General features: G+C 40.0%; 4 protein-coding genes across 10 annotated transcripts in view; 3 read left to right on the forward strand and 1 right to left on the reverse strand.

The window, feature by feature from the left end:
* myom3 (myomesin 3) overlaps positions 1 to 10,633 on the forward strand; it is a 51,285-nt gene extending 40,652 nt beyond the window's left edge. Inside the window, exons 23-37 of the mRNA XM_027170165.2 lie at positions 431 to 537; positions 776 to 820; positions 1,667 to 1,806; positions 1,987 to 2,131; positions 2,511 to 2,570; positions 4,717 to 4,784; positions 4,989 to 5,096; positions 5,190 to 5,277; positions 6,144 to 6,182; positions 6,307 to 6,412; positions 8,111 to 8,274; positions 9,320 to 9,356; positions 9,511 to 9,533; positions 9,671 to 9,726; positions 9,879 to 10,633. Of these exons, the coding sequence (XP_027025966.2) occupies positions 431 to 537; positions 776 to 820; positions 1,667 to 1,806; positions 1,987 to 2,131; positions 2,511 to 2,570; positions 4,717 to 4,784; positions 4,989 to 5,096; positions 5,190 to 5,277; positions 6,144 to 6,182; positions 6,307 to 6,412; positions 8,111 to 8,274; positions 9,320 to 9,356; positions 9,511 to 9,533; positions 9,671 to 9,726; positions 9,879 to 10,145 (1,453 nt within the window). The 3' untranslated portion in view covers positions 10,146 to 10,633. The remainder of the gene's footprint in view (positions 1 to 430; positions 538 to 775; positions 821 to 1,666; positions 1,807 to 1,986; positions 2,132 to 2,510; positions 2,571 to 4,716; positions 4,785 to 4,988; positions 5,097 to 5,189; positions 5,278 to 6,143; positions 6,183 to 6,306; positions 6,413 to 8,110; positions 8,275 to 9,319; positions 9,357 to 9,510; positions 9,534 to 9,670; positions 9,727 to 9,878) is intronic.
* A 2,867-nt stretch (positions 10,634 to 13,500) lies between these two features.
* fabp10a (fatty acid binding protein 10a, liver basic) lies at positions 13,501 to 15,583 on the forward strand. The gene is made up of 4 exons (XM_027170676.1): positions 13,501 to 13,675; positions 13,846 to 14,018; positions 14,881 to 14,970; positions 15,500 to 15,583. Exons 1-4 carry the CDS (start codon positions 13,609 to 13,611, stop codon positions 15,548 to 15,550), a joined length of 381 nt encoding a protein of 126 aa, XP_027026477.1. The 5' UTR covers positions 13,501 to 13,608; the 3' UTR covers positions 15,551 to 15,583.
* Positions 15,584 to 16,156: 573 nt separating this feature from the next.
* Positions 16,157 to 21,914, forward strand: srsf10a (serine and arginine rich splicing factor 10a). Of its 2 annotated transcripts, XM_027170824.2 has the most exons (6): positions 16,157 to 16,312; positions 17,635 to 17,739; positions 18,634 to 18,737; positions 18,958 to 19,129; positions 19,383 to 19,433; positions 19,738 to 21,914. In XM_027170824.2, exons 1-6 carry the CDS (start codon positions 16,248 to 16,250, stop codon positions 20,039 to 20,041), a joined length of 801 nt encoding a protein of 266 aa, XP_027026625.1. In that variant the 5' UTR covers positions 16,157 to 16,247; the 3' UTR covers positions 20,042 to 21,914. The 2 variants fall into 2 exon arrangements, with proteins under 2 accessions (XP_027026625.1, XP_027026632.1); XM_027170831.2 differs by lacking the exon at positions 19,383 to 19,433.
* Positions 20,593 to 24,805, reverse strand: part of ubr5 (ubiquitin protein ligase E3 component n-recognin 5) — a 36,403-nt gene continuing 32,190 nt past the window's right edge. For all 6 annotated transcript variants that reach the window (XM_047808753.1, XM_047808752.1, XM_047808754.1 and 3 more), the window contains exons 55-58: positions 23,672 to 23,785; positions 23,304 to 23,448; positions 22,997 to 23,082; positions 20,593 to 22,323 (exon numbers count right to left, since the gene is read on the reverse strand). In XM_047808753.1, the coding sequence (XP_047664709.1) occupies positions 22,111 to 22,323; positions 22,997 to 23,082; positions 23,304 to 23,448; positions 23,672 to 23,785 (558 nt within the window). In that variant the 3' untranslated portion in view covers positions 20,593 to 22,110. The remainder of the gene's footprint in view (positions 22,324 to 22,996; positions 23,083 to 23,303; positions 23,449 to 23,671; positions 23,786 to 24,805) is intronic.

Consider the following 24,805-nt stretch of genomic DNA (forward strand, 5'->3'; position numbering starts at 1 on the left):
CACACTCATTCATTCACACACTCACACACTACGGACAATTTTCCAGAGCTGCCAATCAACCTACCATGCATGTCTTTGGACCGGGGGAGGAAACCGGAGTACCCGGAGGAAACCCCCGAGGCACGGGGAGAACATGCAAACTCCACACACACAAGGCGGAGGCGGGAATCGAACCCCCAACCCTGGAGGTGTGAGGCGAACGTGCTAAGCCACCGTGACCCCCCTAGATTGTTTAAATGAAAATTGAAACTTGAACTGATAGACAGTAAAACCTGGTGATTTTTGATCGTTTGGATGTATGGATGGATGGATCCCTTGATGGATGAAATTAGTAACAATTAAAGATGCAGAATTCTTTGGTAAATGCCTTGTAAAAAAAGAATCATTTACATATTTACTGTGGTCACGATATCTTGCGTTTGTGTTGCAGATCTGTTCTCACCTTCAGTGCAGCTGCAGAGGACGATCTGGGCCTTTACATTGCTGAAGCGATAGACAGGCCTGACATCTCCTCTAGCTTTAATTTCACTGCTGATGGTACAATTTCTATCTTTCTGAAGATCTAAGGTCTGGCAATATCACAAAGTAGCTAAAACAAAATGTCTAGACTACATTTATTTTGATCGTTTGGGCAAAATTATAAGGTACCTTTAATAGCATATCCTTATTTCTGCTAGAGCAGACTCGGCCGGGTGTAGCATGCTAACACTAAAAACAACGTGTGGAGAATGGAGAAGGATGGAGTTTTTATGTCAGATCTCTTTTTATATCACAGATCTGGAGAAGCTTATGGACTTGAGCTGGCACATAAGGAACCCACGTAAGATCATGCACGAATTGCCAAAAGGGTCTTAAAACAGAAGGGGAGACACATGAAAGCACACATGTATACTGACAGATTGTCAGAGTCAAGTGATAAAGTAACCCTGAAGTATTGCATATGAATAAGACAGACAGACAGACAGATGGTCAGACAGACAGAAGGCAGACATTAGATTGGATAGGAAAACAAACCCAAAGTCTGACAGGCAACAATCTGGCAGACAGAAAAATGACAGAGACAAATAAAAAGACAGATAAACGGGCAAATACTGAGACAGACGATAATGCAGACAGATAGAAAGAGAACCAGACAGACAAATGGATGGAGAGATGGATGGATGGATGGATGGATGGATGGATGGATGGATGGATGGATGGATGTTGGAAAACCAAACAGGTGAAGGATGAAAGTAAGATTAATAATTTGTATTAAAAAAAAATAAACATATATATTATAATAATAAAAAATAAAAGCATGTTGTGTTGAGTTATGCCACAGTGCTGATTAATACTCTAATCTGATTGGTCAAAATGTCATTTCTGTCTTGTCAGAAGCAACTGATCATAGCTGCTACAACATAAGCAATAACAAGCTGACTAGTTTCACAAACATTTCTTTTACAAAAAATAATAATTGTTCTGGTGTAAAAGAAGTAAAACACCCCAAGAGGTGCTGGTATAGGAATCACCTTCAGGTTGCTAGCTCTATCAGGCCACCAAGGGAAGGATTATCAGCATGTTCCCATTTGTGTGTGTGTGTGTGTGTGTGTGTGTGTGTGTGTGTGTGTGTGTGTGTGTGTGTGTGTGTGTGTGTGTGTGTGTGTGTGTGTGTGTGTGTGTGCAGTGATTGCACTGCGCTCCGAGGGCTGGCAGGTGGACGTGTCGGAGCAGGGGAAAGTGAGACTGTGGCTACAGACGGAGCCCCTGTCCAACGCTGCAGAACTGCACATGATCCTCAATGACCGAGAGATCTCTTCAACACCGGTGTGTGTGTGTGTGTGTGTGTGTGTGTTATTCATGATCAATGTGATCAGGAATAAATCCTATAGTAACAATATATGCAAATTTGTCTGAGGAATTAATTTCATTAAGTAGTTACTGATAATAAATAATAGTTACTGAAACACAAAGATACACAAGTGTGTGTTTATGGCTGATCCACAGGCACGAAAGATCAACTTTGACAAAGCAAACGGTCTGGTGGAGATTCTGTTCGAAGAGCTGTCGAAGGAAGACGAGGGCTCGTACACGGCACAGCTTAAGGACGGAAGAGCCAAGAACCAGTTCACCCTCGTCCTTGTGGATGAGAGTACGATTTCTTGTGATTTTGTTTTGCTTTGTAAAAAAGTTCAGAGCCCTAAATTAATAATTGACAGCACTTCATTCGCAGTGTTATACTTTAATCAGGGAATATTAATCGTTATACTGTATTGTTGTTCATTTTATTGTTAGGAAATAACAATAAGGCGTAAAAACTTTTACAACTTTACTGAACATTTCTTAATGTTTATAAAGCACCTGATTCTTCTTCTTTTTTTCTTTTTTTTTTAATAAGTGAGCATTAATATTATTCTATTTCAGTATCACTTTATATACAGCACATGGCAACAATTACTAGGTTGATATTTCACGCTCATGTACCATGGTTAAATCTTTATCCCTGACTTTTTCTTATCTGATTGAATCAGAGTTCAGGCAAACCCTGGCCAAGTCCCAGGCCAAGCGGCGGGACTGGAAGAGACGCTCAGGTGAGAGTCCACTGGGTCAGGGAAAAAAAATCTGTGCCTTGTTCAATTTGTCAGGTTTTTAAATATTCTTCGGTTGAATTTGAGTGGTATGTGTTTAACCCTTCTGCACACCTGGGGTCAATCTGACCCAGTTGGAAAGTTTAATGTGTCATAACTTGGGTTTCCTTCCACATATTTGCCTGAAATTTTCCAGGATTGTTCCAAATTATGAACTTTGCAAGTAAAATTTATCTTGTCTATTTTCTTATGTTGAACTTCTGTGTTTGTAAAACTCCTCAAGTCATCCAGGGCCAACTTGACCCGGCCACATTTAGTGGGGCAATAGGTCACACGTTTGCCCTTTTCAGTGCAATAAACATACATACAGACACAAAAATTCACACATAAAATATCCACTAACACACGCACCCAAAACACACACTCACACACCACACACACAAACACACACAAATTGGGCATTGCATTTCATTAGGCCTCCAGAAAAAAATACATATTTGTAAATATTTCACACTTTTGATATGCCTTTGCCAAGCAGAGGGCAAAATATGATCTACCGAAATGATGCTACACACACACACACACACACACACACACAAGCATTGGACATTGCATTTTGATTTATAAGCATTCAAGTCAATTTGGCCTGGAAAAAACAGGTTTTATTATTTGCTGACATTAAAAATGGTCAAAATGGTTTCAGAACAATCCCCTGGCTTTGAAATACACCAGCCTGTAATTGTGCATCAACTTTTGTGCCTCTATGATGAAAATAATTCAAAATTTCTGTTTTTTTTTTACTAGAAAATGAGGCATTTTTGCATATCAATGAGGTTTATTATACTAAATATTGCAAAAATCTTTGCAAAATATATGTTAATATGTTGGAAACAAGTTAGACTAAAAAGGTGAAAAAAAAGGTTATCATATATACTTCATTTTTTATAAGCAGTCAAAACAGATGACTCCTAATTTGCATAGGAATGCAGACGAGGTCTGCAGAAGGGTTAAATAATGTTGTTAAATAGTTTCAGAGCGTCGAAAAGCCGCATATAGAGCTGTCAAAGCATCACTATGTCACTTTATATGTACGTGAAGCTGTTAGATAAAAATAATCCGTTCCAGGCGATTCATTCCTCGTTAGCTGTCAGTGAAACTCTATTCCTTAAATGTGTCATTCATTCATTACTTTTTCATTTCTTTTTTTCTTCTTTGATAGCTAAACTACTGCAGCTTCTTGTCTGTGTATATTCCAACAGATGACTTGAAATGAGTCACAACAAAAACATTTATTTGTTTTATTTGTACAGAAATATCTTTTATTATGTTGCTTTGTAGAAGCCAACATTCTGTTTTCCTATTTAAGCTTAGACAAAAATTTATCAAGAGTAACTCCTCCAAGGGCTTTCGAGCCACATGCACCAAATTCGAGTATGTTGTAGACGCTGGTCTGAAGTTTGTTGCTTTTACTTTTCTAAGCGATCCGAGTTCCGGTACTTCTGGTACCGGGTCTCAAATTGGCCTTTTTTCTCATAGACTCCCATTATAAATTTTGGAGGTTTATAACTCAGCAAGCTTTCGAACTATCTACACCAAACTCCTTTAGGGTGATACTCTGAACAAAGTTTTAAATTGGTGTACCGACTGGCCTTTCGGTTGTCCCGCAGCCCCGCCCCCAAAATATGCAAAATCAAAAAACGTTTTACAGCATGGACATGTGACATATCAAAACACTCAGAACACTGAGGGGAACTTCCTCACGGGTATTCTGATGATGTCACGTGACGTCACATGAAAAAAATAATTAGCACAACATGGACAGGTGACATATCAAAACACTCTGCCCAATATGGGGAACTTCTTCCAGAGTATTCGGATGACGTCACATGCTTGTCTCCACTTACTTCCAAATGTTTTGGCACCCTAGCTTTCTGTCTACTTGCTTCCAAAAGTAACACTGACCCTTATGTCCACTCGCCTCCAAAAAGCACCGGCCTTTGAGAATACTTGCATCGTCAAAGCCAACATCAAAGTTTGTCGCAATGAACTTTACAAATCTAGTTTACATTTTAGAAGTGAATGAAAGTGCTGTTGTTTTCGACACACTTGTACGATGTGCTCTCTCTCTCAATTTTTTTTTTTTTATTAGGACCATACTTTGAGGAGTTTTTGTCATGGACTGTGACAGAAGACTGTGAGCTGATTATGAAATGCAAGGTCAGGCTGCTGAATTAGACACAACATTTATAACGAAACTAAGGCTGATGTATTAAGGTCAATTTTCAAAATACAGTAGACGGAAAGACGTTACTATTGTAAGTCAACGGATATTAGAAACGTTTGAAATCATTATAACCCGCTTGTGAAATTCTGTTTATGAATTGCCGACGTTTTTCGGGTTCGTTTCGTCGACTGCTGCAGGTGACGAACATGAACAAGGACACGAAGATGAAGTGGTATAAGGACGGTGTAGAGATCACACAGGTGGTGTACGAGCCGTCTGGAGTGGGCACGTTCACAGTCCCTCAGGTCTGTGCTTCCTCGTGCGCTAGTTTTGTTTAGCTTTACTTAGCTAATTTTGGATAATGAATTCCTGATAACGCTTTTGAAATCGTAACCCAGGTGACTAAGAAGGAAGCCGGCGTGTACAGAGCCGTGGTGGCTGATGCTAGAGGAGAGGATGAGAGCATTCTCGAGTTAACAGACAAAGGTGAGAAAATAAAGCCTAGATTCATTCATTCATCATCGGGCATCAAGGCAGGATACACCCTGGACGGAGTGCCAACCCATCACAGGGCACACACACACTCTCATTCACTCACACACTACAGACAATTTTCCAGAGATGCCAATCAACCTACCATGCATGTCTTTGGACCGGGGGAGGAAACCGGAGTACCCGGAGGAAACCCCCGAGGCACGGAAAGAACAATACTATATAAGTATTGGGGGAATCGAACTCCCAACCCTGGAGGTGTGAGGCGTACGTGCTAACCACTAAGTCACCGTGTCACCCACTTGAAAGTCTCAGAAACGGAGAACTTTATGCTTTATTATTTCTCTGTAATAAGCATCAGCTTGTTAGGTTCAAGAGAACGGGTTCTCTAAGGGTTCGTTTACCATAACGTTCGTTTTATGGACATTCGGCAAGACTAAATCATGATGTGTTTTTTTGTTAACAATAAATGCAAAATCTGGACAAATATCTTTGTTTAATTGAAATAAATACAGGCAATAATCAACTTTAGAGTTATAACTCTAACGATTTGCATTGCTTTACCACGTCGTTGTGGTAATACAGTACAACTTCGTCTGTTTTATCGCTTGTGCAATTACTGAACGATATTCTGAACAATTTGCTTTTGGGCTTAAACTCTTATTACAAATAACATTACAAAGTAAAATATCGTCTTTGAGGTATTTATGCGTGGAGTATTTGGAGGAGTGAACACATCACTATTGTATACATTGTGCACATTTTATCTTTGACTGAACCGTTGCTCTAAATGACGACAGACTGAGAGTTATGCAGCAAAAATAGTCATTTCAGATGTTTCTTTTCACTTCTCTTCTCAGAGTTTGAACAGTTGACGCGCCGCCTGAGCAGAAATTGTGGTAAGTCCACAGGGACCTGCAGAGTCACACATACTGACAATAACAGAATGATTATGTGAGGATTTTTTATTATAAATCTTAGCATCACTCAACCCCTCTGTCTGTTCTTCTGTCTGATCTACAGCTCTCTCTGCCAGTCCCATGAGGATCCAGTGCACGGCGGCCGGCTTTAAGCTCTACTGTTCTCTGAAGTACTATCTAAGCTACATGAAGACCAGCTGGCACTTCAAGTGAGCCTCTGGGTTGTGTGCTTTCATAAAGCTCTCGCTTTCATTTCAAGCCCCAGTACACAAAGCAACTTGGTTAAAAAAAAAAAAAAAGATGCAAGTTCAGCATGAAAGCTTAATGTAGATCTGCACTGATTTTGCACAGCAGGAGACAGACGATTCTGGTTGAAAAAGACTACTAGCAATTTTATTTAACATGATCGCTTCTTTTAATCACATAACACACCAATTAACTTACTATCTGTATAATCATCAAGTATTCAAATAGAATTATCTTGTCATTGGATTTAAATTCACAACATAATCCTATTTAGCTAACCTGAACTACTTTGCTAATTTGCTTGTTAGCAGCTAACAAATTATCTTGCAGAATCTAACAGTATTTGCTAGATTGCTAGAAATTTGTCTTTTAGTCTTTTAGCTAACACAAGAGTTAACCTAATGTTAGCTCAACCTACTGGTTGTAAAAGTAGCCTGTAGCCTATTGTTAGTTTAGTAACACAAACTAGCTTGATGGCAAACTTGGGTAGCTAAAGTATGTCAGATCCCTATAAGATAAGTGATATTAATATTAGCTAATAGTGTTTGGTTTGGGTTTAAACAATGATAAGCCAAGCTAAAGCTGAAGAAAAGGATAACGACTAGATAATAGCGATGGCATTTATTTGACCTTAACCCAGAGGTACAAGCAGGACACTCAGCTTATGACTGAAGAGGACAGCGTGAGGCTAAACATCTTACAGCTCTAAATCCTGAAGAATTTTCATTCATTCATTTTCTACCGCTTTATCCGAACTTCTCGGGTCACGGGGAGCCTGTGCCTATCTCAGGCGTCATCGGGCATCAAGGCAGGATACACCCTGGACGGAGTGCCAACCCATCGCAGGGCACACACACACTCTCATTCACTCACGCATTCACACACTACGGACAATTTTCCAGAGATGCCAATTAACCTACCATGCATGTCTTTGGACTGGGGGAGGAAACCGGAGTACCCGGAGGAAACCCCCGAGGCACGGAGGAGAACATGCGAACTTCGCACACACAAGGCGGAGGCTGGAATCGAACCCCGACCCTGGAGGTGTGAGGCGAACGTGCTAACCACTAAGCCACCGTACCCCCTTGAAGAATTTTCCTTGCTGGAAAACATAAATTATGACAAGCACGTTAATATATGGGGGGCACGGTGGCTTAGTGGTTAGTACGTTCACCTCACACCTCCAGGGTTGGGGGTTCGATTCCCGTCTCCGCCTTGTGTGTGTGGAGTTTGCATGTTCTCCCCGTGCCTCGGGGGTTTCCTCCGGGTACTCCGGTTTCCTCCCCCGGTCCAAAGACATGCATGGTAGGTTGATTGGCATCTCTGGAAAATTGTCCATAGTGTGTGAGTGTGTGACTGAATGAGAGTGTGTGTGTGCCCTGTGATGGGTTGGCACTCCGTTCAGGGTGTATCCTGCCTCGATGCCCGATAACGCCTGAGATAGGCACAGGCTCCACGTGACCCGAGAAGTTCGGATAAGCGATAGAAAATGAATGAATGAATGAATGAATGAATGAATGAATGAATGAATAAATGAATGAACGTTAATATATAAACCTGTGATTTTATAATCAATGCCATGAAAATTCTGACCAATCAGGTTAAAGAAATCATCTGTGCTGAGATATTTCACTGTATAAACACTTAAAAATGATTTTTAGAGAAAGGAGGATCGATCAGGACGAGAAAACCAAACCTGGAAGCAGCATGCAGAAACTCTGGATCGAGATCTTCAACCCCACCGAAAACGACAAAGGAAAATACACCCTGGAGATGTTTGATGGGCAGGAAACACACAAACGCTCTCTGGATTTGTCTGGACAAGGTACAGCGGTTTATATTTACACAGATAAGTCATCCTGGTGGAGATTACGGCATCAGACGAGGGAAAGAGTTTTCACTGTGTCAGGACCTGACAGGCACATAATAATTTAAGCTTCACAGACGCATTGTAATCAGAGAAATATATAATTTCTGTGTGGCATTTTATCTAAACTCAGATAGGATATTCTATTACTTAGTCCATGACATCTATAGAGAAATCCAACATGCACAATAGCAGAGGGAGAAATCCTGTATTAATTCAGTTCACTTTAACATTGCCACAAAACAGCTTCACAGATATATAAAATTCTTGATATAAATTATAAATGTATAAATGTTTCCCTAATGGTGATGAGGCCATATTTATGGTTTTTAGGTGCTACCAATCACAGTAACATAATGGTGATCTATGTATTTGTCTATTTCAGAGGTTGCCAACTTCAGGTTTTTTGTCCCATTTGTGTAAGCCTGCTCTCCATTGTTATACGGATGCATAGATGCTCACGATTGACTAGTGTTCCTGAGATTGACAGGGAAAAAGTAGCATCCCACCGCTCCTAACCAGACAACACAGACTATTTTGGCTCACAGCCAAGGATGGTGTCATTGTGGGGATTCAAACCACAATCTGGCAACCACTGTGGCCTGTGTTTATTAGGGAACGTACGTGCTTATTGTTTATGCTGAACAAACTTTTAGATATTTAATCAATGCCATTAGGCAAAGGTATAAAAATACTATATTGCTAAACCCATTAAATGTATATATATCATAAAATAATGCACTAAATTTCTCATTTTTAATATATACCATGGGGCATGTGCTTAAACATACTAGAGGATAAAAATCCTGAAGATATTATTGGTCAAGCGTCTAGAAAAATGGCAATAACAACATCACCACTAATCAAGTGATATCACAGTGGAATATCAGTTATATTAGATATTTTAATTGAGTCCTGGTATTAGAAAATCAATAAACATTAATGAAGCTGTTTTTTTATGTTGTTTTTTTTTATGAACCTCTCTGTTTTTTCCACAATAAAGCCTTTGCTGATGCTCTGCTGGAACACCAGAGACTGAAGTAAGTGAGGTTTTTGCAATATTTTTTTACGCATTCATCCACCTGATACCTTTTAATATAACTACGCTTGGAGAAACAATAATATTAGTTGAACGTCTTTGTGGTAAATAACGATTATGGATTTACTGCATTTTTTTTATTCCATTTATAACAGGCAGGTTGAAATTGCTGAGAAAAGTAAGTATACAGTTGAAGAAGCTCGTCATAACGTGTTTAATGAAATTCTAACATAATTATTAGGCATATTTGATCAAATTTGAGTTCATTTCATTTTGGTTGGACTATTAAAATCTGCACCCTGTTTATTTTTCAAGATCGTGCCAAGGTCACAAAAGGATTACCGGATGTGGTGGCCATCATGGAAGACAAGGTATTTTCCACCAAAATTATGAAAAGATTTAAGTTATATCTTAAACTTTTAGATCCTGTCTCACTCTCTCTTGCTCTCTCTCTCTCTCTCTCACACACACACACACACACACACACACACACACACACACACACACACACACACACACACAGTCTCTGTGTCTGACCTGTTTTGCTGAAGGTGATCCCGCCCCAGAGATGTTCTGGCTGAAGAACGACAGGGAGATCGTCTCTGTAGGTCGCTTTAATGTAAACATAGACAACAATTGCACGACTCTCACCATCAACTCTGTCTGTATGGAGGATTCAGGCAACTACAGCATGTTTGTACGCAATACATACGGCTCGCAGACGGTAAACGTGACCGTGAGCGTGTATAAACACGGAGAGAAGCCACGGGCCGACGCGGTGAAGATGTAGAGAGGGAGAGACAAGGAGGATGCCATGCTGCAGTAGTATTAGAAATCTTTACTGTTCAAAGTACAAATTTGGAGTCGAATGGAGATGATAATGAAATAGATTTGGATTTTTAACAAATGGACCGGATCACTGATTATAGCTGCTACAACATAAGTGATAAGAGGAAATAATTTGATCTGCAGATTTTAAATGTGACTATAAAAAGTAAAATTATTGATAAATCAAACATATTTAATCCGGTTAACCCCGTGTTAGTCTCCTGACACTGTTGGTTTAGTATTAACCTGAGTCCTGTGGTTACTTTACTATAATGTAAAGTTAGAAGTTGATGCATTTTGATCATGTTTGAGGAGTTTTTGTTTTTGTGTGAATTAAATGAGTCTGGTGTATTTTTTGTCTTGTCATTTATTACAGGACAAGCCATAAGACCTCTTTATTATACACTTCTATGTTTTTGTGTTTTGTGTGAATTAAATGAGTCTGGTGTATTTTTTTGTCTTGTCATTTATTACAGGACAAGCCATAAGACCTCTTTATTATACACTTCTATCTGTGTGTTTGCACAGAAAGATGCTGAATATACTGTATGCGAGTGGTCTGGCTTTACAACAAGAGTGTAATGAAATGTTATAAATGAAAATTTGTGGATTTTTTTTTTCAATCACTTTAATCAAGATAAAACTTTATTATTCCAAGCACTTGGAAGATCAGTTTATTTTCTAACTAAAATCCAGTGACAGGGACAGACAACGTGTGCGTGTGTGTGTGTCTCTCTCTGTGTGTCTCTGTGTGCATGTGTGTGTGTGTGCATGTGTCTCTGTGCATGTGTGTGTGGGGGGGGGGGTGCGAGCGTGTGTGTGTGTGTGAGTGAGCATGTCTGTCTGTGTGTATGAGTGTGTGTGTGTGTGTGTGTGTGTGTGTGTGTGTGTGTGTGTGTGTGTGTGTGTGTGTGTGTGCGCGCGTGTGTGTGTGAGTGTGTGTGTGTGTGTGAGTGTGTGTGTGTGTGTGTGCGTGTGTGTGTGTGTGTGTGTGCATGTGTCTCTGTGCATGTGTGTGTGTGTGTGTGCATGTGTCTCTGTGCATGTGTGTGTGTGGGGGGGGGTGCGAGCGTGTGTGTGTGTGTGTGTGTGAGCGAGCGTGTCTGTCTGTGTGTATGAGTGTGTGTGTGTGCGTGTGTGTGTGCGCGCGTGTGTGTGTGAGTGTGTGCGTGTGTGTGTGTGTGTGTGCGTGTGTGTGTGTGTGTGTGTGTGTGTGTGTGCATGTACTATAAATGACCTTTTTCTGAAACGTCCTCAGTGTCTTTCACCTTTTGCTCAGCTGAACACTGGAGAATTTTTAGGCCAAAGCTCAAATCTAAGCATAAAATCCTGCTTGAGTGACTTGGACATTCTTGAAAAACTTATTTATTTTGCAGATTTTGGCTCTATCATCCTCAAACATTGGGGTGTCAGTGTTGTGTTCAAGCCAAGCCAAGAAGCTTTTATTGTCATTTCAACCATATACAGTAACATCTGGTGCAGTACACAGTAATGACACAGTGTTCCTGCAGGTCAATGCTGCTACATAAAATACAGAAATAAATACACTCCAAAGTACAACATAAAGTGTAAGACTGTGTAAGTCTGGGTAAGAGAGTACAACACAATAATTGACAAGGGACAGTGCAACTCTGACCAGTACAAAGTCTTGTAAGAAATAAAGTGCTATAGTAAAATGCTGTGGATGTAAGACAGTTAGCATCAAAATAGATGTAGGTGATCTGTACATCAAGAACATGCTTTATTTATTTATTTGTTTGTTTGTTTGTTTGTTCATTTTTTTACCTGAGGAAAAAAAATGGCAACCTGAGATTTGCTTTTCCATCCATATATTCTCTGCACCACTTATTCTACTGGGTCATAGGGAAACTATCCCAGGAAACTCAGGACATAATCAGCCTACAAAACGTGCCTTTGGACTGGGGTTTGAACATGAGTTCCCAGAGGAGAGGCACAGGGAGCAAAACTCCACACACATGGTGAAGGCACCATGCAGAGTCAAATGTGTTTACCACCAAGCCACCATACCACTACCATCTACTTTAATTATATTACATTACATTATTCCAGCAATGAGCTGCAAATATTATGCACTAAGTTGTTGGATTTGTCTACTTTTAATATAAATATAACTGACCAGAAATGTAAGCAGTGAGTAAAGAGTGAAACTTTACCAGGAGAACATCAGTACAGCCGCAGCCTGTGTTGTGTTTTGCCTCGCTGTTTGCCGTGATCTGCATTTGGCGGTTACATACATTGACCGGTATATCAGGTTCACTGAACCGATAGTTCACTGTAGTTCTACAAACAGCAGTGATATCAGTATAATAGTGGTGTGTAAGTGGTTACTGCACTGCTAAGGCACTCAACACCCAACCACATCATATCTGCTCAGTCCCTTTCCATTGATTAACAAACTGTGCTTTGCAATAGATGGTCTACAGTCTGTGTCACTGACTAGTGCAAAAGAACATCATCTTTAATATCTTTATTAACTGCTCTATCTAGGTCAGGACTCTATCCCTAAGAATACACTTGGATTTGCACAGACCTGTTGATTCATTGTTATTACTGGGTATTTGTAGAGTAGCTCTCTCTGATCTCCCTATAACAAGCCTGCACTATTTTCAAGTAAGTTAGTAGAAACCGATTTTGAGTGCATTCAGGGCTTCCTGTAGAAGACAGAGTTCACCATTTGGACACCAACCCTTTGCAGTACATTCTGGGAATCCATAGGTGCACCACATGTGTAGGGAGTGTTTCTACCTTGCAGATACAGGTTGCCTGATTTGATCCTGAACTCAAGTTTCGAATGTTCTCCCTGTGTGGATTTTCTTTCCAGATTCTCGGTTTTCCTCCTGTCTCCAAATAAAAACATGCTGGTACATAGACCGTAAATGATCATTTGCCCTGAGGTGTGAACAATGTGCGAACGTGTATGTGTATGGTTCTCTTCTGTGGAATGGTGCCCAATCCATGGTGTATTTCTGCCTCAACCCCAAGATATGGATAGACAGATCAGATCCACGATCAGTATAAAGAGTTACTGAAGATTGATTTTTTGTTGTTTAATTTCAGACATGTGCTTGATCGGATTCTGCTTTTAAAGGAGAAAATGATGTTATATTAACATATTTTCATTTTGTCTCGATATCAATCAGAACTATATTGATAATGTATATAATTGGTCCATGGCTCTTTACTTTGGGATTGTATCATATCTGAATGTCAGTAAGGTTACCAACCCTAAAATGTAACTGAACTCTGGGTTATCTAAACAGAGGGATGTTAATAATTAAAATATGCAGGAGTGCCCATTTCCCCCTAATATATGTAGCTGAGGCACAGTGTGCGGCTCTACGTGCTGAACATAGCTTCAGAAATCTGTCTTGTGGTGAAGGAGACACCAGACAGGATCGTAAGAAATGGCCTTCAACGGAACGTGGCAGGTTTATGCTCAGGAAAACTACGAGGAGTTTCTCAGGGCCATACGTGAGTAAGCCACTTAATATGCCACACTGCAATATAAAGCAAAAGCTAAATTAACGATATAATGCCATTGAAATAGTTAGATATGTATATTCGTATAACTACACAATGAGAATTAGCCACTAATTTAACACAACATTCATAATATAGTTCTACTCTAAATTGTTATTCAGCACTACCTGAGGATATCATCAAGCTGGCCAAAGACATCAAACCTGTGACAGAGATAAAACAGACAGGCAACGACTTTGTTATCACTTCCAAGACCCCTGGAAAATCGGTCACTAACTCCTTCACCATCGGCAAGGAAGCTGACATCACCACCATGGATGGAAAGAAGCTCAATGTATTTCCAATCCTTTAAATATCCTTTATTGTTTAATACTAGTGTTATCAGGTATTGTTTGGTTGAATGGGCTAGTTGGTTAATCACCATACAACAAATCATACAACATACAATCAAGATCTAGGGCAGTGCTATCTAAGTGGTAGTTAAGTGGCCAAAGTAGTGATTGTGACCATAAGGTTATGATCCTAAATCTTAGGAGTGTCACTAAAGAAACCTTTAACACAACCTTTGTTTTTAGAAAAATAGATTTGCTCATTTGTGCAGCAACGCTAGCAATTACAACAAATCCTATCCTTGTTGTAAAACTGCTGTCCCTTTTCCCACCATCTTTGAGATGGCCTGATCTGCTGTCTTTCCTCAGGATATTATATTTTCTAAGCTGGATTGATAGCTAATTTTGCTAAGATATCTCCCTTTCTAGCTAGTTATCCGTAGGCTGTCATACTGGCTAGTTAGCATATTATTTTGCATATATTTTCAGTGTAGCAGGGTTGTAGCAGAAGTTGTAAGAAGTTTTCAAGTATACTAGCCTATTATCTGGTAGGCAAGCTGACTAGCATGATAGCTACTTACATCTATCACACTTCATCTTGTAGAACTGGGGTTTAGTTAGACTTTCTGAAGTAAAATGTGAGGTAAATGTAGCTATTTCCCCCAATTACTTTGTTGTTTGAATCCACCATCCCCAGATTTATAAACGCCACTACTGAACACACATAATTAATCTCCTACAAGCTTTGCTAATTCGCCATAAGTGGATTTATGTGTTTATGGTAGACCAACGTTTGCAAGACAGTGTGTCCGGATTCTGTAACCTAGATGTGAATCTGAACACATCTCTCATCTTTGTTCCATTCAGTGTGTTGTAAAGCTGGAGGGAGGAAAGCTCATCTGTGACTCAGACAGGTTCTCACACAAGCAGGAGATCAAGGATGGAGAGATGATTGAGGTGTGTATCTATAAGGAGCCCTACAAACACACAAATCTGTACGCTCACATATTAAAGGAGGAGTGTGTCTTTTAGAGCCCTTTGAACTTAAATTGTAAAAAAAATACTGACCATCCTTCCCATTTCCACTTCACCAATCCTACCCTCTTTGTATCTCATAAGACCACAAAGAAAAGGGTGAAAAGATATGAACGGATATGCTTTGGTTTGGGGAAAAGCTAATTTCTGGGCCAGAAATGAATACAAACAGAGGTCTAGAGTGAAGAAACTGGTCAGACGCATTCCATGCAAAAATCGTGAATCAAACTTATTCTGCTACTTTTAAAGACTACATTATTAAATCAGGAATAGAAACATTTCTAACATTACAAACAGCACCTTTAACACTGTGCAAAATGACAATTCTGCATTTTAATTATTGTATAATAGCAATATTTGAGCTTTCAAATATTCTGATTCATCTCACATCTCTCTCTCTCTCTCTCTCTCTCTCTCTCTCTCTCTCTCTCTCTCTCTCTCTCTCTCTCAGACTTTGACTCTGGAAGGAACCACCATGGTCAGGAAGAGTAAAAAGTTGTGATGTGACTATTTAAATAAAACTCATTTGTCAAAATATCGAGTACGGTCATTTTTTTTATAGTAGCTAATTAAACATTACATACTTACTTCTTAACATCTTACTTTATTTATATCATTACTATATGAATTTTATTTTAATATTATTTCCCCTGCACTGTTTATTTTAATGTGTTTGGTTATTAGATGACCAGAATGATCTGGCTATTTATATTTTATGTTGTAAGAGATAAGATTTAGGCTACATCGAATAAACAGGAGGAATAAAACACATTACATATTTTTCAGTAATATGTAATCTGGGGCATATTTACAGCTTCCTAATGAACATGTTATTGATGTGGGATAACTAATTCAAAATGATGACTGAAAAGACCCTCAGGAAATAAGTAACTCCTGCTGTAGTGTTAAAGAATTCTAATTAAAAAAATATATAAATATAAATAAAAAATAAACATAAATTATTATTAGTAAATTTGTTGTTGTTTTATTATAATAATAATAATAATAATAATAATAATAATAATAATAATAATAATAATAATAATGAGTACTATTTAGCGCATGCGCACTATCATGAATATGACGTCGAATACGACGAGTCACTAACGCGCATGCCCAGAACTCAAATTCCCGACGTTGGCGGCCTACAGAAAGGTTGTACTGTGTGTCTCGACAGTTTGTAGTCGGTTTTGTGCGACATGGCGCGGTATTTGAGACCTCCAAACACTTCTCTTTTCATCAGGAATATTTCTGATGAAAGCAGGTAAGTTTTCACAAGAGCCAAATAAAGCTAATTTAGCCTCAGGACAGTTTTAAACGGACAAGAAATCAAAAACGAGCGGCTGAATGTAGCGTATGCGTTCGGCGGCGTGCCTACGTCACAGGGACTGACGCACACACTAGCGTACTAAATAGTATGTAGAAATAGTATGTGAGGCGAATACGGTGGCTTGACGGGTCCAATATTCCTGCGTACTACTTAGTGTGCTAGTATGGACTCGTTTGTAAAGTATTCGGTTCCTTAGAGCTAATAACGACTAGCACGGCCACAGCGATGCTTATGTGTATGCGTTAAAATGCGTTTGTTAGGAATTTTGCATAATATAAAACAAAAAAAAAAACATTCGGTTGTGTAAAATATAGATACGTTTAAAACAGCTACCAAAAAAGGGTATAAGGCTAAAAGCGGCTCATCTAGCATGCTAAGTAGGCTAACTAGCTTAGCATGCTAAGAAGGCTAACTAGCTTAGCCTTTTAAGTAGGCATCTAAAAATAGGTTAAGAAATGTGAAGGAGATCTGGGAGACTAAATAGAAGCTACTGTGCATTTTAAATTTAGAACCAAATGTTAGTTCGGGGTTTATTTTATTTTTAAAGTTGCCCTAAAACAAATAATATTAGTCATGGAAATTAGCTAACGAGCTTTAATGGCCTGTTCTGTTCGAGTTGCCTTTACCACGTGGCCTGCTGAAAATAAATATAATTTTACTCGTTAGATATCACTGTTAACTCCAGATCTAACAAAATGAAGACAAAACCTTCTCAGCCTTTACCTAATTTGTGTATAACGTGCTAGTGTGTTTTGCATAATAAACCTGTGTGTCTGTGTGAAATGTTACTTATTCTTGAAAGGTTTATAGAATAAGTGTGTGTGTGTGTGTGAGACTGACTAATAAAATATTGAATGGAGTTTTGAAGGGTGCACAAACTGGTTTGTAATATAAATTGGGTATTATTTGAAATAAAATGTGCTTGCATGGCTAAACTGAAGATGATGGTATTTATATGTATATAAATATAAAAGAATCAGATTTTTTTTTCTCACTTTATTGGTAATGTTCAGCTTGTTTCAGTGTTCCTTTATGCCACAGGTTCCCTGGAGAACCTCCTGTCCTGTGCATTTTTTTTTTTAAGACCTTTTACTTCCCTGCTCTAACACACCCATGTGAACTCTGATAAATATTTGAAACAGGAGTGTTAAGTTAAAGCAGGGAAAGAACCACAATATGAAGAAAAGGGTTTTTTTTTTTTTCACGCTAAACTTCCTTCAGACAAATGAGTGAACTATGATTTCATGATGCTTTAGGCCAGAGGATTTGCGTCGTGAGTTCGGTCGTTACGGCCCTATTGTAGATGTCTACATTCCCGTTGACTTCTATTCCCGTCGGCCAAGAGGATTTGCATACATTCAATATCCTTTGTAAGCAATCAAGCAAGTTTTTGTTGTTTTTTTGTTTGTTTTTGTTTTTTGGAGGGGTAACAAGAAATCCTAATGTGGTATTCCAAAAGGAAAAATCTGAAAGTGAAAATGTGAGATCTAATTTGATTTGTATTCTGGCCATTATGTCTCCTAACTGCTATTTCTTCTGTTGTCTCAGAAAATGTAAAGACATACAGTTCTGGAGACCGTCCCTCCAAAGAGTATTTAAGAGTAAAGACCGAAGTAGAGTAGATTGAAGCCAAAGAGCCCGTAAGGATTCAGGCGCCAAGCGATAGAGGGGAGAGAAAGAGAAAAGTTAAAGCTCGAAGATTCAAAGTGGAGAAAAAGAGGGCACCTGTTCCAAACAGAGAGAGGAAAAGAGCAAAAGATAATGGGGCAAAGACAAGCAGGAAACCTCTCAAGGCCTTCTGGGAAGCACTTAAAGAGAATAAAGGTCAAGCTCAAGGTCAAGCATGTTAAAGGTAACGAGTATTAACTTTTGTATCCTACCTTTGCTGTAGTCTTTTCATTGTCCCCTTTTCCTCCCCCAAGTCAGTTTTCTAATCTTACCTGTGTCATGAACTCTTCAGAGTTGATCCATGTTAATTTCGTAATTCTGCTTGCCGAACAATATCAATTAAGACGAATTTATGAACGCTTAAAAAAATGAAATTGCCGTTTGATTCAGTAATTACCCCTCCCCTGTGCATTCTGACTTCTCCATATTGAGCTCATGTTGCTTTCTCTTTCATTAACAATGTTACGTTTTACTGCTAAAACAACGTCGTGTCGTCCGAGATGCTGTCTGGTGAACATGACTGTGTCCATTTGATTAGCCTCTGTATCAGTGTGTGTTAAAACGGAAAGCCTTAACAGCATTAGCACATTCGAGGATGTCCGTGATGCAGAAGACGCGCTTCACAACCTGGACCGGAAATGGGTCTGCGGACGGCAGATTGAGATCCAGTTCGCCCAAGGAGACAGGAAAAGTAGGAGTCTGGTCATTTGTCTCTAATTATACCAGTGTCTGGTCGTGAGTCTTTAAGCAGCACTGACGATACCAGTGTTTCTTGCTCTCGAAACACCAGGAGTCTTTCTCTGTTCTGTTCTTACTTTGCATTCTGAGTCGTCGAAACTCCTCGGCCTCAGATGAGTCTGTTTTCATTTTGAATGCTGTGTCCATGTGCCCACTGTTACTTTGTCTCTCAGCCCCAACTCAGATGAGGTCCAAAGAAAGGCGATCTCCTCGCAGCTTCTCCAGATACGACGATTATGAGCGCGATGGCCGTGGCCGGCGCTCTCGGAGTCGCAGCTATGACCGACGTCGCTCTCGCAGCCAATCATACGAGCGCAGACCTCGTCGCTCCGATAGTCCCAGAGAGTGAGTCATGCCTTTACAGGCCTCTGTTTGGTTCATTCATACTTTATTCAGTGTTCACAGTTACTCAGATATGTGATGTTAACGGCTGCTTGTGTAAGAAATACCTTGTATAATCTTAACGTGCTCCCACACCACATGCCGCTCTTTTTGGACTGAAAACCTGCATACACGCCAGCTTTGTGGATAAGTCTGGACTCCCCTGCTGTAGTTATTCTAAAGGTGATTTACCTTTTTTTTTTTATTTTTAAATTAGCTCCCGCTCTTATGGCAGACACAGGCGAAGCCGAAGCCGTGACAATGACAGGTGGGGTGTCCTTTTTTTGTTGAGTCTGAGTAGAGTCCACACTGAAATGCACTTCCTCACCCACCCCTTGATGCATCATGCTGACGAGCTGAAGTTTAGCACTTTGTTTTTGGTCCTGTGTGGTTTGATCGTTCCTTCATTATGTGGTATTTAATTTCCATTTAGTGCGAGAGGTATTGTGATTTTTTTTTTTTTTTGAGAAATACTCATCATATTCTTTGTTTTTCTCCTTTCTTCAAAAATCTCTGTAGCTAAAAGCCAGTTTGTTTGCGTTCCAGTGTAAATGCCATTTTGCCCATTCCAGGTCAAGGCAGAGACGAGATCACGGTCGAGGGCACCGTGGCGCTCCTTCTCGCAGCCGCTCGGGTTCACGTTCCCCCTCCCCTGACTCCAGGATCAAGATGAAAAGTCGGAAGTCCCGTTCCGCGTCCCGTTCGCCTCATCCAGCTGCAGGCAAGGAACCGCCACAATCCAGTGGTGCACAAGAGGACGAGGACGCTCGCCCAAGATCAGCTTCTCGCTCCTGCTCTCGCTCAGCCTCACGTTCTCGGTCACGCTCGCGTTCACGCTCCAGATCCTGGGCCGGACACAAATCCGGAGGCCATTAGGACTGTCTGTGTGAGGAGTTGTTTAATACTGTAACTTATGCAGCTCCCTGGCAAACTGATCATGTAAAGGCCATATTTTTTGGTTAGTTTACATTTTTGCAGGTTTGCTTGGGAAAAACATGATTCTTGTCTCCTGCTCAGCAGTAGATTTCAGGATCAGTGGATGTTTGTGATTTGATAAACACCACCCTGCATTGGTATTACTGATTATTAATCAAATGTAAAGCAGTGGGATTTTTTTTTTAATTGCTTGTTTTGTTTTCATTTTTTGTGATTTAGCTAAAAGGCTGGTGGTACATGCCTTTTGATCAAAAAAGGTGCAGGTGAATTAATGCTCGTATTTTGTTTAGACATCTAGTTAGCAGCAGAATCATTGTAGAGTGCAGTATTTTCAGTGTTTTATTTCCTGTAACGGATAACGAACGGTTTCGGTTTGTACAGATCTGATTTTAATCCATCATCTTCTCCAACATACATTAAAGCTCTCGTAGAAACTGTTGTCTTCCAGGAGATTACACATTAATGCCACCACTTTTTTTTTTTTTTTTTACAAATGTTTGGTAAATGTGTTCTTGTTTTCCTTGTTCTATCCTGTTGCTGATCTTACAGCAACGTTTTACTCTTCATGCTAAAGATGGATCAGAGGAGAGAGAGCTCCTGTATGTGAATAAAAACATACCCTTTTGTTGTTTAAAACGGTTTGTGTGACTGATTAGTCGATTACCAACCGGTCATTTATATATTAATGCTGTATTCTGAGCTGATGGTCTTCATCTGTCCTCAAATATTCATACTGATGTATAACAAGCATTTAAAATATGAATGTACACAGACTGCAGGGAGAAAGAGACACGTGCGAGATTCACCTTATTTACTGAATGTCATCACAAACCCTGACTGTTGATTCATCTGGAGTTGAACCTAGAACTTCTCTTTACTGACATGCGCCTAGATGTTTTCACACAATGTTTGGGTTGGGAAAAAAATTTATTAGCTAGCTTCTTCTGTGGAAGTGAAGAAAAACATACTACGTTTTGGAAAGCTCTGACTGAATTTCCTATTTTTAATGAAGCAAATTAATTCGGACATCTTTGCTGCATGTACCTGATGTTCCTGATTCTGATATAAGGATTTTCATTCTCTGCTTAGTGTCTTAAGAGCCAGGACACAATATCCACTTGTCCCAAATCAACCATATTCTCCAGCCAAAGGTCTGTAAATCTCCACCATGGCCACAGGCAGGTGTGTGATAGACAGCTTATTTAATATATACAGTAACTTAAGCATTTGCATGTTCATTCAAGCAAGTTTTATTCTGCTTGGGTGTTAAAGTGAAATCTAGCTCTTGGTTTAAAAAAAAAAAAAAAGTGCAATAAATGCTGTGATTAAAGCGCATGAGCCTGAAAACGAAAAATTCAGAACAGACGAAGTTACCGTGTAAAAATTTACATGCATTTTCACTCCATTCTGATTTCAATATATTCAATGTCAATAAAACACCCAAATCTCTCAAAGAACCTGTTCAAGTCCGTATTTAAGTACATAAAGTGATCAAAAGATGAATTAATGGTTTGCATCCAAGTTTATTTTGAAATTCCCTACGCCCCCTATACAAGAAAACTGACTTTTTTCCACAAAGGCAGCAGTGAAACTCTCAGTCGTAATGTTTATGTTCAGGGCAATGAAGAAAGGGGAAAACAAATTCATAATCACAGTGAAATCTTTCTTTTTCTTTAAATACATCTGCTGTCATCTTTGGCTGCAGTTCGGCAGACAGTTTGCTGTCGGGCCGTTTTTTTTTTTTTTCCTGGGGGAGTTACAGTTCAAGCCAATGGAGCCAATGCAGGAATGTACGTTTACTCGGAAAACAAATGAGAACGTGTGGTGGTGTTCACAATCCAGAGTGCAAAAAAAAAAAAAAAGCAGGGGGGGAGGAAAAAAAAATTTTTTACCGCCTAGGATGGGACAGCACTTTCTTTTAAATTTCATAAAACTGTATAGACAAAAAAAAATCTACAAAAATGGAACTAGTAATATTACACAACATGTAAGTCAACACTCGTCGACCTCTACACAAAGCCGAAGTTCTTGGTCTTGATGGCGAGGAGGAGCTTCTGCTTGAGGATCTGTTTGGAGGAGTAAAGCGGCACGTAGAGGCGTGAGATGCACGTGTTGGCCGTGGGAAGGTGTTGGTCGTCTGGAGGCCTGATGGTGATGGATGGCATCGGCTGAAAACCTTCCTCGCTGGCAGGCAGGGACGGGCTGGACGTCCAGAAATACACCTGTGGCACAGAGACGTGTTCCTGTCATCTTGTCCGTATATACGGAGGTGCCGACGTCACGCACGGTAAAAGCACGACGAAGAAATAAATCTACTGTTTAAACGTTAATGCAGGAAATCGACTTTAAATTATACATCAGGGCAATTTAAATAAAAGCCTGAGATGACATGAGAATAAATGACTAAGTGCTACTGAAACGCTCAATTAAACATCCTGAGCCTATTAAATACACTTACATGGGTGTTATTCAGTGTGTAACCGCACTCTATTAGTAGTGTATAGTGTGTGCACATTATACACACACACACACACAAATCATCAGAACGGGGAAAAAAGGTGATCTCGTTGACCCGATGTGTAGTTCGAATATTTCATAAACGGTAACGACATCCGGATAATACACAAATGTGGAGCAGACGGTTACTAAAGCAGCTGAATGTACAACACAAACCTTGAGGCAGATGAGCTGCACCAGTAAGAGCACAGAGAAAACCAACAGATGATTTGATATTTCACATGAACGTTACCTGAAGCACAGGATCTAAAGTTTTATGAGTTTTTTTTTTTTTTTTTAAATGGCTAAATGGATGGATAACTGCACGAGTGAGCAGGTGTGCTTGTGTTCTTATTCAAGTTGCAGGCGAGTACGTGAGACTAAAAGGACGAGTCTTACCAGATCCTGCCTCTCGGTCATACTCATTTTCTCCACAATGGACCAAAACCAGCGTTTAAACTGCAACAGCTTCTCTGCGTTCTCACCTGGGGATCAAACCAGAACAAATAGGTGCATGAACAACCCTGTGAGATGAGACGCGAACCTTCGGTTGATCTCCGGAAATCCAGCATTTCTATATTCCCATAAAGCTATAAAACGTGACCTGAAACTGAATTAAGAGCTGCTATGAAATCTGAGGAAACAGCTGGGGATTAATAGGACACTACGGTGCTGAAATCAGATGGACAAAAATCAGGTTCTGTACCAGATTCGTCGTTGAAGGAGGTGAAGCTGATGAGCATCTGCACGTTGACCTCGCCGCAGCCGTTGACCAGCAGTCGGAAGTCCTCGGCCGTGAGATCCTCCAGGGCGTTCTTAGGGAGCACGTCCAGGAGGCCCTTCCTCATGGCCTAATAACATTACATTTACTTAGTGTACTTAAAGCAGGTAGAAAAGCTCTTGGTTACAACCGATAAAAAGATGTGTAGTATGTCAGCTCATCCAACAATAAGAATCTGCTACAACGTGGATCAATGATGTCCTCTAAAAGCTACTACAGTAGCTACAAAACATGGCTATAGACTTATAACCTGAGACGCAGAATGTGATTGGGTTCTATAAACCTGTACTCACGTGCAGAGGCTGCTCGGCTACAACCAGCATCCTGTGTTCAGCGTATTTCCTCACGTACTCGTACACGTTCTGAGGGGTCACAGGTATGCTGCCTCCGCCAGCCAGGAGCTCAACCTGATAAATACACAATCACAAAATTCAACCGTCAACGATGTACCTCTTACCTGTCGCCCCCCTTTTTCATGATTTTCGCCTAGATGACATACCCACATAAAAAGTGGTACAGCTCCCATATACTTTGACACACAGAGGTGAGCTTGGTCTCATTGGAAAGAAGAGAGTCTCACAAGTGTCAGCTTGATTCTAAGCCTTACTGACACAGAGTTATAGAGGCTAGAATGGAGGGTGTTTATTTCCGTCTGAGTTGTTTACCTGATAAACTGATTACATACATTGCTGTATTTAATGCTGGTTGGTAAACAACAACTGAGGGCCATAGCCACATGTCTTGGCTTTCACCAAAAAAAAAATGAAGTCAAAAGACTCAAAAATGGATTTTATATGAATATTTTTCTATGGACATGTCCGTCTGTTCAGGTTTTTCTTGTTTATTTTTTTTACTGTATAACTTTGTATAAAAGGACTGCATGCTTAGTTCAAAAGTCCTATAACAAAGAGAACCCCTCTGCCTATAACTCTGTTTTGAAAAAATGCCTGTAAACTGACACCCTGAGGCGTGAGAGTGTGAAACGTTCGAGAATTGCGCAATAAAGCTGAAAAAAATTAATATGCGCACGCTTATTGCACAGCCCGTCCTCACCAGATGTATCATGTTGCATCTCGTTGGAATCGTCTCCTTATTGGCTAAAGAGCTATGATGCTCGCGAAACATCAAATCGCTACTGGACGGAGCAAATGTCAGTCAAAGGGAGGGTCACCCACATAGCATGGAGAGACCTCATTGGCTTCTTAGCTGCCTATCTCGGCCGCACAGGCACTGGTTGGCTCATGCGAGGGCTTGTTTGATTCGTCACATCCTCGACTACAAATCTGACGCGTTTTGAAATTTTGGTATGTGTCCAATGAGACGTAGGAGTCCAACAAAGGGCGGAAGTGAAGCTTCGTGTTCAGTTTCCGGTCAAACACATAATTCTTGTGAAGCGAGCAAAGCGTTTTGGATTAAAAGGATTACAT

This window comes from Tachysurus fulvidraco, chromosome 25, assembly GCF_022655615.1.
Source record: "Tachysurus fulvidraco isolate hzauxx_2018 chromosome 25, HZAU_PFXX_2.0, whole genome shotgun sequence".
NCBI lineage: Eukaryota > Metazoa > Chordata > Actinopteri > Siluriformes > Bagridae > Tachysurus > Tachysurus fulvidraco.

Bases quoted from the DNA above. Each gene is read 5' to 3' on its own strand.
- srsf10a (XM_027170824.2), top strand. From the start codon at position 16,248: ATGGCGCGGTATTTGAGACCTCCAAACACTTCTCTTTTCATCAGGAAT. The intron at 16,313-17,634 runs GTAAGTTTTCAC...ATGATGCTTTAG, and splicing joins AATATTTCTGATGAAAGCAG to GCCAGAGGATTTGCGTCGTG. The intron at 18,738-18,957 runs GTAGGAGTCTGG...TTTGTCTCTCAG, and splicing joins CGCCCAAGGAGACAGGAAAA to CCCCAACTCAGATGAGGTCC.
- fabp10a (XM_027170676.1), top strand. From the start codon at position 13,609: ATGGCCTTCAACGGAACGTGGCAGGTTTATGCTCAGGAAAACTACGAG. The intron at 14,019-14,880 runs GTATTTCCAATC...TGTTCCATTCAG, and splicing joins TGGATGGAAAGAAGCTCAAT to TGTGTTGTAAAGCTGGAGGG. The intron at 14,971-15,499 runs GTGTGTATCTAT...TCTCTCTCTCAG, and splicing joins AGGATGGAGAGATGATTGAG to ACTTTGACTCTGGAAGGAAC.